Genomic DNA, 11224 nt, shown 5'->3' with positions numbered 1-11224 from the left:
ATAAACGGCGTGCTACAGTATATGGGCTATTAGACGAGCGTCTAAAAATGGGATAAAAATAGACGTCTAAAACACGTCTAAAAATAGACGTGTTTTAGACGTCTATTTTTAGACGTTTTTTAGACATCTATTTTTAGACGTTTTTTATCCCATTTTTAGACGCACGTCTAATAGCCGGCTATTGCTCAGTGGGATGGTCAAAAATTATGAAAAACGAGGATTCAATTTTTTTTTTAATCAAAAAACGATGGGCTATAACCCATGTTTATTTGGGGGTTTTTTCAAATCCTCAAAAATTATGAAAAACGGCGTACTATAGTATGCCGTATGGTAGGGGCTGTAGCCCATGTTCAAAAATGATGAAAAACGAGGTTAAATCTTTTTTTCAAAAATTCAAAAAACGTCTAAAAATGGGATAAAAAACGTCTAAAAATAGACGTCTATTTTTAGACGGTTTTTATCCCATTTTTAGACGCACGTCTAATAGCTGTCTGTTAGCCTGAGCTAACGTGTTAGGTTTCTGGTCTAGAGGGGCGGGTCGCGGCTCAGATTTGCGCACGCCCTGATTGGATCTCATCGATCTGTCATTTGGAGCGACGCCCACCCGGAAGGGTTGACTCCCACTTTTAGACCGGAGCGGCCAATGCGTTCCTCCAGGCTTTCAATTTTTTGCACCAACAAAAATGAAAGCCTGGTACCGAGGCTAGCCGGCTATTGCTCAGTGGGATGGTCAAAAATGATGAAAAACGAGGATTCAATTTTTTTTCAAAAAAATAAAAAAACCATGGGCTATAACCCATGTTTTTTTTATTTTTAATTTTTTTTCAAATCCTCAAAAATGATGAAAAACGGCGTGCTATAGTATGCCGTACGGTAGGGGCTATAGCCCATGTTCAAAAATGATGAAAAACGAGGTTAAAAAAAATCTAAAATTCAAAAAACGATGGGCTATAACCCATGTTTTTTCATTTTTTTCAAATCCTCAAAAATGATGAAAAACGGCGTGCTATAGTATGCCGTACGGTATGGGCTATAGTCCATGGTAAAAAATGATGAAAAACGAGGTTATTATTTCAAAAAAATCTAAAAACGATGGGCTATAACCCATGTTTTTTTTATTTTTTATTCTTTTTTATATCCTCAAAAATGATGAAAAACGGCGTGCTATAGTATGCCGTACGGTAGGGGCTGTAGCCCATGTTCAAAAATGATGAAAAACGAGGTTAAATCTTTTTTTCAAAAATTCAAAAAACGATGGGCTATAACCCATGTTTTTTTATTTTTTTATTTTTTTTCAAATCCTCAAAAATGATGAAAAACGGCGTGTTATAGTATGCCGTACGATATGGGCTATAGCCCATGCTCCAAAATGATGAAAAATGAGGATAGAAAAAAAAATCAAAAAACGATGGGCTATAACCCATTGTTTTTTTCATTTTTTCCAAATCCTCAAAAATGATGAAAAGCGGCGTGCTATAGTATGCCGTACGATATGGGCTATAGCCCATGGTCCAAAATGATGAAAAACGAGGATAGAAAAAAAATTCAAAAATTCAAAAAACGATGGGCTATAACCCATCGTTTTTTTCATTTTTTCCAAATCCTCAAAAATGATGAAAAACGGCGTGCTATAGTATGCCGTACGATATGGGCTATAGCCCATGGTCCAAAATGATGACGTTCTCTACATACATAAAAGCATAGCGGTGTATGAGAATGGGTGTTACGGAGGATGAGAAACTAATGTTTCTCATCCTCTGCAACACCCATGATGATGTTTTGCTAACAACATAGAAGCCTACATTCTTACACATAGCAACCCCATTCTAGCCTACTTAGGTTCATCTTACGGTGGACATGTTTGCCTGAAAAGGAATATTTGAAATGTTTCATAGTTTTAGAAATAGGCCTATAGTGCTTTCAAATTTACAATGGGGCTCAATGGCAGACATTGGCACGTCAAAAATCACTTTCACCTAGAAACTCCATTCACACTTTTTATTATTCAGCTTACTGTGGAGACACATGCTGGAACTTTTTTCTTTGAAATGTTTTATAGTTTCTGAGTTATTTAACTTAAACGCCCAATGCATTCTCTATGGCAATAGCACAAACTTTGGCATGCTACTAGTCCTACAAATTTGAGACTTTTAACATGGGGCTCAATTTTTGACGTGCCAATGTCTGCCATTGAGCCCCATTGTACATTTGAAAGCACTATATTTCTAAAACTATGAAACATTTCAAAGATTCCTTTTCAGGCAAACATGTCCACCGTAAGATGAGCCTAAGTAGGCTAGAATGGGGTTGGTAGGTTTAAGTATGTAGGACTAGTAGCATGCCAAAGTTTGTGCTATTGCCATAGAGAATGCATGGGGCGTTTAAGTTAAATAGCTCAGAAACTACAAAACATTTCAAAGTAAAACGTTCCAGCATGTGTCTCCACAGTAAGCTGAATAATAAAAAGTGTGAATGGAGTTTCTAGGTGAAAGTGATTTTTTGATGTGCCAAAATCTGCCATTGAGCCCCATGTTAAAAGTCTCAAATTTCTAAAACTATGACACCTTTCAAAGATTCCTTTTCAGGCAAACATGTCCACCGTAAGGGTTGGTAGGTTTAAGTATGTAGGACATGCCAAAGTTTGTGCTATTGGCATTGAGAAATGAGAATGCATTGGGAGTTTAAGTTAAATAACTCAGAAACTACAAAACATTTCAAAGTAAAAAGTTCCAGCATGTGTCTCCACAGACGCTGAATTTTATAAAGTGTGAATGGAGTTTCTAGGTGAAAGTGCTTTTTTGACGTGCCAATGTCTGCCATTGAGCCCCATTGTAAATTTGAAAGCACTATACTTCTAAAACTATGAAACATTTAAAAGATTCCTTTTCAGGCAAACATGTCCACCGTATAGGATGAACCTAAGTAGGCTAGAATGGGGTTGCTAGGTGTAAGTATGTAGGACTATGCATTGGGCGTTTAAGTTAAATAACTCAGAAACTACAAAACATTTCCAAGTAAAAAGTTCCAGCATGTGTCTAACAGTAAGCTGAATTATAAAATGTGTGAATAGAGTTGAGACACCTCTTCCTCTCTCTCCTTGTATTAATATTTCAGACAGATCTGGATTTGAGTTTCGTATCCATCTCATTTTATTGTCCGAAACGACCGGGGGGCACTACTGCGCAAGGATGGTGGTCAACCAGCAGGATCAGGACATGTTAGTTAGTGGCATTAGGCTTGAACCTGCGAGTGGTTCACCACACCACGATGCCTAAACTTTGAGGTTATTTTCTTTACCAACTGCTCCATCACTACCAAGTCTGACTGAGTGAGATTTCTGGGCAGTTTTATCTTCTTCTTTCTCCAAAGTAAAGTTCCAGAGTAAAGACCAGAGTGGGATTTGAACCAACAACATCTGGATTATGTGTACAGCCACTTAACACACTGAGCTACCAGGCTCTCCGTATCCTGTCATGTTCTTTCATGTTTTCTCCTCTATTATCTGATTAACTTCCACAATAACCCTTAAATGCACTAAAGACACCGTTGATGCACTGCAGCAAACACCATTTAAATGCTCTGTACAAGTGTACATGATCCCAAGGCCCCATTTGAAAGGTCACACCAAGAGGAACAAATTACAACTTAAAATCACAGAGAGCTCTGTGGCACCCTTGTTAAGACATCCATGTGAGCCAGAGGTTGTGAGTTCAAATCCTGCTGAGTTTGTGCTACTTTCACTCTGCAGCATGTTTTGGAGAATAACATCCAGAAGAAAGCTGAGGAGATTCTCAGAGAGCATGGTGGCACTCTGTGATAAACTGCTGTCTATGTGAGCCACAGGTTGTGGGTTCAAGTCTTGCTGAGTTCCTTCTACTCTTCACTGTAGACCACATTTTGGAGAATAACACCCAGAAGAACAATGGAAAGCTGAGGAGATTCTCAGAGAGCATGGTGGCTCTCTGTGATAAGCTGCTGTCTATGTGAGACACAGGTCGTGGACTCGTGGGTTCAAGTTCAGCCCATACATAATTTCTACATTTTATAGCCCATGTTCTCGGAGTGATTTTCGTCTTTTTTTCAAATCCTCGTTTTTCATAATTTAACGCCGTTTCTCATCGTTTTTGTGGATTTAAAAAAAAAGACGAAATTAACCATGGGCGTTTTTATAATTTATAGCACATGGTCTCGGAAAGCATACTAGGCCATAGTATCCTGTTTTTCATCATTTTTGAGGATTTGAAAAAAAGACGAAAATAACTTTTTAGAAAAAGCACTATATTTTTAAAACTATGAAACATTTCAAAGATTCCTTTTCAGGCAAACATAAACTAAATAGGTTTTAATGGGGTTTATAAGTGCAAGTATGTAGGACTAGTAGCATGCCAAAGTTTGTGCTATTGCCATTGAGAATGCATTGGGCGTTTAATGAACTGGTGAGCATGTCCACATAAAAACATAATTTTAACAAATACTGTACACTTTTTTGAAAAAAGTTCTTCCTTATATTTTAGGGTGGGAAAGAAATCGCTGCACTCCATCTTTAATACATTAATCAACCAACATTTATGCTTTACCACATCAGTAATGCAACCTAAAACATTGAAGAAAAAAAGGCAAATTAAACAGTGCTACTTTCTGAAGTCATTTGGCTGGAGTAATAGTAAAAATAGATTTCAAGATCTTAAGCAGTGAAATTACATTTATCACAATTAATAACATTTGGTGAGAAGCATTAGAACTATACTATATAATACGATTTCAAAATTTAGATTTAGTTTGAATTTGATTAGATATATTTGTAACTGAAGCTGAAAAAACATGCAGGATTTCACTCTGAGGTACAAATATTTTTTCTATGGTGGAAAACCTTTAATATATAAGATTTTTGGAATTAGTGTTTTTGCTTATTTTACACAAGATATGCTGTATTATAACCTGGGGACACAAATGGCACTGAATACTAGGAATGACCCCATTATAGGTGAGGTGATAGTTGGACACCCATCATATAGAGAGGGTATGCGCGTGACATAATCATCATCATATCCAAAAGTTATGTGGGATCACCTACTGGCATAAAACTACTTTCTGGCATTGACAGCCCATACATCCAAACAGAAAAGTCCTATCCTATTGCATTAAACGATATTAAACTCACTTTGCCACTCACTTTATGCATGTCATTGTCCTCTATATCATGGTGAAGGAAACATGATTCTGTTGTTGGCAAGTTCACTACAATTATGCACCAATGCCCATCAAAGTACATTATTATGCATGTTGTCTGTCATGAAATGCGATATCTTACTGCCATCTAGTGGTACAAACAACAATGTCAAAGTTGCACAGCCAAAGTACCTCCCCTATTCGAGTTTATTAGGTGAGTTATGGAGCTAGGGTAGGGGTACGCATGTGGGCTAAATTATGGGGTAAAGGTGGACCAGTGGGATTCAACAGAAGTGGCAATACAGAAAGTAGGGACCAATTAATTGACATAACACCTACAATTGGGAGAAAAAGGGGTAAACAAATAATGGGCAACTCTACCTTGCCAACACCACAAAATACTATGATCTGGAGGGTCACTGTCTGTTAAGAATTTAAAGAACTAGGTCTAGACTTTAATCAAAAATAGACATTTATTTTGATGAAATAGAAAAGAGACAAGACCAGTGCTTGTATTGTTAAAAGATAGAAATTATTTTCTTGATAGGAAACTTTGATCATTTCTGTAGGAAAACAAGAGTTGTAACTAGGGCTATAGGCTACAACAGGACATGGAGATTAAAATATGGAGTTGTAACACCCTCTTTCCCATATAAAGTATTTAAAAGTAACTTGATTCACATGCTGGTACATGCAGCATGAGGGATAGTTACATGCAATGTGTATTGTGTACTGTACACATACACACACACAATATTCAATAACAGGCTAAACTTGGACTACATTTAGGACTATGGTTTTACGTCAGTACTATTCAACAGTCAGTATCTGGCCACATTTCAAGACAGTTATAGTGCATGTTATGATTGTCAGATAAATGTATATATAGTATACTGTACACAGCAAAACACACAAATAAAAATGCACTATAGCAGACTATACGTTATATACTGTAAATGTTACAGTATGATTGAAAAGCCACAGTCAGATTGAAAATAGGAGTGCTCGTTTTCGTGTGTGTTTGGGGGGGATGAATTATGATTCTGTCCCTATCGGGACATAACTTGACCGCACTGAGTCGAATGAAGGTGACTGCCTTCGCAACGCAACTCGCTCGCCTTAAGCTCACTCGGCGGTGCCTCTCGTAGCTCAAGTCACCTTCAGGTGGCGTGCCATTTTCACTGGTTTTCCAATTGTACTGTAACATACACTCATACTGTGTGTATGTATGTATGTATATATATATATATATATATATATATATATATATATATATATATATATACACACACACACACACACACACACACACACACACACACACACACACACACACACACACACACACACACACACTGCAGTGCTAGTGCAGTAAAAATACATTCATGGTCAAGAAAAGCACATGCTTTCAAGTAAGCACTGTTGCAAGAGAAGGAAAAACAAACAAGCAGTAGCATTAAAGGGGTGGTTCACCCCAAAAATGACTTATTTTCTATCAATTACACACCCCAATTTGTGATTGTGGAGTTTTTGATCACATTGTTACGCCAATAATTTGATGACTGGGTCATCGGTCAATAGGAGACTCCCAGAGACTCTGCCGGTCATCAAATTATTGGTTTAGGAAATGCGACAAAAAACTAATAATCTCCATGAATTCAAGGCTTTGTGGGGTGTGTAATATAAAATAAGTAATTTTTGGGCGGCTGAACAACTATACACTTATAATAGAGTAAAAGGGAAGCAAGAGTTTGGTCACAATAAATAGGATATCTTCCCCTGAACGTTACAGTAACAATGTAGTAGTGCAGATGTGCCATGGGTGTCTGTCAGTAAAGACAAGATAATTGTTCATCAAGGGTTTGCAATTCGTCACAGCTGCCTGAGTAACAGCATGTTCTTCCTTGTTACAGAACCAATTAAGGCTGTCTCGTGCCATTACCATCACAAACCAACAGCCTTCTTGGTCTATTAAAAATCACAGACATTAATGAAAATCTAAGCCCCAAGCAAAGGCCGCCTGTTGAAATTGCTGCGCCCAAATATTGAACTTGAAAAATGGTGTGATACTGCAAAAACAAAGTCGGACACACCAAACCAGCAGGGAAGATTCTGCATAATAAAGACTGCCCAGAGTCCACACTAACAAATCCAAAATATGCTTTCTCCACAAAAATAAACATACATACTTTGCATGTTCAGTAGGCTACGTTTCAAGAGGATATAAAATCTGCATGTTTACGATCAGGTAAGAAGCAGATTATTTAGTGTCCCCCTAGTGGCAGCTTGCAGGATCCATCAGACAGCGGAAGTGTCCAGTTAATCTGAAATCAAAAACAGATAAATTGTTAAAGGTCAATTCTTAGGTCATGACGGCCATTTAGCACTAAGCAGACAGATCTTTTGTTCTCACAAAGTGAGGCAGTTGGGGAAAGATGTACACTGTAGAGCATACAATTACATTACATCGCTTCTGCGGTTTAACCCATTACGACCTGAGGTCGATTCTACAACTCTGCCTTCTAAATCAGCAGTTCTCACACTTTCAAGATTTTTAAAAAATGTTACAAAATAGCAGATGTACAAGCTTGCATCGCAGTATGAACTGATGCGCTGTGAGCTTGTACATCTGCTATTTTATTAATAGCCAACGCAAAAATCTAAAATGACACAGGCGCCTTTCCAGTTGGTTAAATCATGATCAACAGGCTAAAAGTGCAGCCAGCTACCTTTAATATAAACTTTATTACAGGCTCGTGGCCCACAAGGTAAGACAGTACATCACATATACGAGAATACAAAAAAATGGGGAAAAAAATACAGTACATTTACCCAGCCCCACAGGTTACTACTTAAGCGAGGCACTCATGCCAGTGTCCTCTGATGGTAGAAGTGTACCTTACAGAACTACGGCCTGGGTCTGTCATCTGTCCAATGAGTCCATTCAGTGAGCGATCCAGCCTGCTCATGAACTTGAATATCAGGTTCCTCAACAGAGCCATGAACGTAGCGAGACCCAATGAACAGAAAAGCCCACTGGCTCTAGTGCTCCTGGGCTTTTTTAACAGGATTCTAACAGTCATTATAGGCTACTTGCAGTTTGCGTAAGCTCTCCTTCTTATACTTCACCCACAGTGGAGCTGTGTAGAGAGGGGTGCAATAAGCTCTAAAGAGGTTTACCTTAACATCCGTAGTACAATGATGAAAGTTACGGACCAGCATGTTGGCTTGTACATAATGCATTCTCCTCTGTCTAAACATGTCCTCGTCATCCTCTAAGGTATCTGTTATGATATGCCCAAGATATTTTGTAATTTTGGACACATTCATAATTTGACCAGACAGATGAAAGGCAGGAAACTTAAGTTCCAGATCTTCTTTAGTTCTACATATAAGTACCATGCTCTTCTTGGCATTATAGTGAATATCGAAGTCAATACCATAATTTGTGCATACATTGAGTAGCTGTTGGAACCCACTGCTACTAGGGTAAAGTATGGCAAGGTCATCCGCATACATAAAATGATTAATTAGGCTATCACCCATCATACAACCTGTTATGCACCCCCCCAGCTGCATTGACAGGACGTCCATATATAAATTGAAGAGGGCTGGGGATAAAATCCCCCCCTGCCTGACACCATTACCCACCAGAAAAGGGGTGGATAATGTGCTCCCCCATTTTACCTGCATTTTCTGGTTAGCATACCAGTAGACAAGAATGCGTATTAAGCAGCTTGGCATTGCATATTAAGCAGCTTAATCATACTAATATAGATTGAATGTTGAGTTCTGATATATGCAATCACACTTGAACTCTGCGAGTTAAGATCAATTCAATACATCACTCACTGACAGGAGGGTCCACCACTTGAGCCAGTGCAGCAGAGGAGATCTGTTTGGGCCGCGCCCCGAGCTCTCGCCCCTCCCTGGCTTGGCTCTGAGCAGTAGGGTTCTGATTCTGATCCAGGGTTCTCTTCTGTCGCTCCACCTCCTCCTCTGGGTTGTAGAGGCCGCACCCCTCCTCCGCCACCACCTTCTCCACTTTCTCCATTAACCTCCCCAGCTGGGGGTGCTCCCCGAAGATATAGTTATTGATGACAAAGTATCTCTTTTTACACTTCTCCAGCACCCACTGCAGGTCCTTGCCCTCCCTGCGGATGTACCTCTCGATGGAAATGTTCCTCAGCACCTCGGCCCAGGTGAACACCACGATCGTGTGCCTCCACACGCTCTCCCCAAACAGGCCCACGTGCTCCTCGATGCGAGCGCGGTCGACCTCCGAGAACATGCCCACCGGGATGACCAGCAAAAAGGCGTGGGGCCCCGGAGGACACATGGTGGGACCTTTCACTATCTCCTGCTGGTAGCAGGCGGGCGTGTCCTGGGAGGTGAACCAGCCCGGTGTGTCCACCACGATCACCCGTCTCCCCGCCACCTCGGTCTCTCGCTTCACCGAGAACTCTGCCGCTCGCTCCAAGCGGAACTCCTCGCGGCCCAGGATGGTGTTGCCGGTCAGGCTCTTCCCGGGCCACCTCCAGCCCAGCAGCACCAGTCGAAGCTCGGACAGATGGGTGGAGGCGACCGCCGGCTCCCGCTTCTCCTTCTCAGGGCCGGGCGTGCCATTTCCTGTCGTCCCTGTAGTGGCAAGTCAGGGTAGTAATGTGAATACAAAACACATAATGGGGGGAGGGAGGGGGCCTATATTCATTTGTGCACTTTACACCACTATCGTCTTGACTTTCCACCAGGAGTTGCTAAGTCTGGTTAAATACAATTGTATATATCCATGAGAGAGATAGTGAGTTCTCAAGTGGGGTTCGGGAACCCCCAGGGGTCCTTGAGAGGGTACCAGAGGTGGGGGTACCCAGGAACTTCTTAATAGTAGGCTATAGCATCATAATCATTTTAACCACTTCCATATTCCATATTCTATAGGTTGGCTATTCAAAAGTAGTGAAGCAATTAGTACATCTATTATTTTCTACACTAAAAATGTTTGGGAACCACTGATATAGGCCTACTGTAGTGTGTGTGTGTGTGTGTGTGTGTGTGTGTGTGTGTGTGTGTGTGTGTGTGTGTGTGTGTGTGTGTGTGTGTGTGTGTGTGTGTCCTCGTAATTGTAATACATAAATAAAACATGTTTTCGGATTTTCCTATGCACTGGTCTGGTACTGCTTTCCTGTCACAAACGTTCAGCATATCAACATAAAACAAGGTTCAGCCAGAACCGTTCAGCAGGTTATGTGTAGCAGGCAGCCTCTGTTGATAATATACAAGGATCAAGTTACATAAAGCGTTCAGTTCAGTCAAAGTCAGAGCAAGGTGAGCTTGTTCTGGACGTGTTTACGATCAGAACGTTAACGTTAATTCATCCTTGTGTGACATTTTGGCCTTGTAAACTTAAACCAGTGACACTGAACTGGCGTATGAAACGTGTCACATTCCCGGTAAAAGCGACGCTTCCTCACAAAGTAAAGTCCCGCGATCTCCCGTTGTTTCGCAACACTTGTTACTGGTTAAATAAATATAACTGTTTGTTTGAGAACTCACCGGTGGCTTCCTCCGGTGTATTCGTTTCCATTCTTGAGTTTATACTAGTTAAGACCAACTTGTATTATACTTTAGGGAAGAGACCTGGCCGGGACTAGGCAAGAATAAGAAAGAAACAGAAACAAGGACTTCCGGCTCTAGTTTCAAAAACAAAAGTGAGTCACTAAAGGGACATATGACGTCCGGTCTTGGACTTCAAAATAAAACTGTCTGATTATTTTATTTATTTATCCTTGGCTTGGATCAAGACGATCGTAGATATATTTTATCAAGCCTGCCTGACATTTTGCGATGCATTTGCGTATAGATACCGGTATGGCGTATGTCCTTGATTAGCATGATACATTTTAGGCCTGGCCAGGTCTAAAATGTAGGCTATGCTACCTAATTTCCAATAATAAAAATAATGATGTTCCGTCTGTTTGTATTTATATTATGAATATGCGGTGCTGACTGGCATTTCACTTTTACTCAAGTTCTCAAATTCTGCCCAAACCCAATA

At 40.2% G+C, this 11224-nt stretch overlaps 1 protein-coding gene across 1 annotated transcript; it reads right to left on the bottom strand.

Annotated features, from left to right (window-relative positions):
- Positions 1 to 6490: 6490 nt before the first annotated feature.
- Positions 6491 to 10858, bottom strand: gimap4 (GTPase IMAP family member 4). Its single transcript, XM_083777984.1, has 3 exons — positions 10723 to 10858; positions 9022 to 9807; positions 6491 to 7493 (listed from the first exon to the last, which is right to left on the bottom strand). The coding sequence occupies exons 1-3, from the start codon at positions 10751 to 10753 to the stop codon at positions 7489 to 7491; spliced, it is 822 nt and encodes a 273-aa protein (XP_083634110.1). The 5' UTR covers positions 10754 to 10858; the 3' UTR covers positions 6491 to 7488.
- Positions 10859 to 11224: the final 366 nt, after the last annotated feature.

This window comes from Protomyctophum parallelum (genome assembly GCF_964188405.1).
Source record: "Protomyctophum parallelum genome assembly, chromosome: 12".
Lineage (NCBI taxonomy): Eukaryota > Metazoa > Chordata > Actinopteri > Myctophiformes > Myctophidae > Protomyctophum > Protomyctophum parallelum.
Note: the sequence above shows the minus strand (reverse complement) of the source record. Positions and strands in the feature narration are given on the sequence as shown.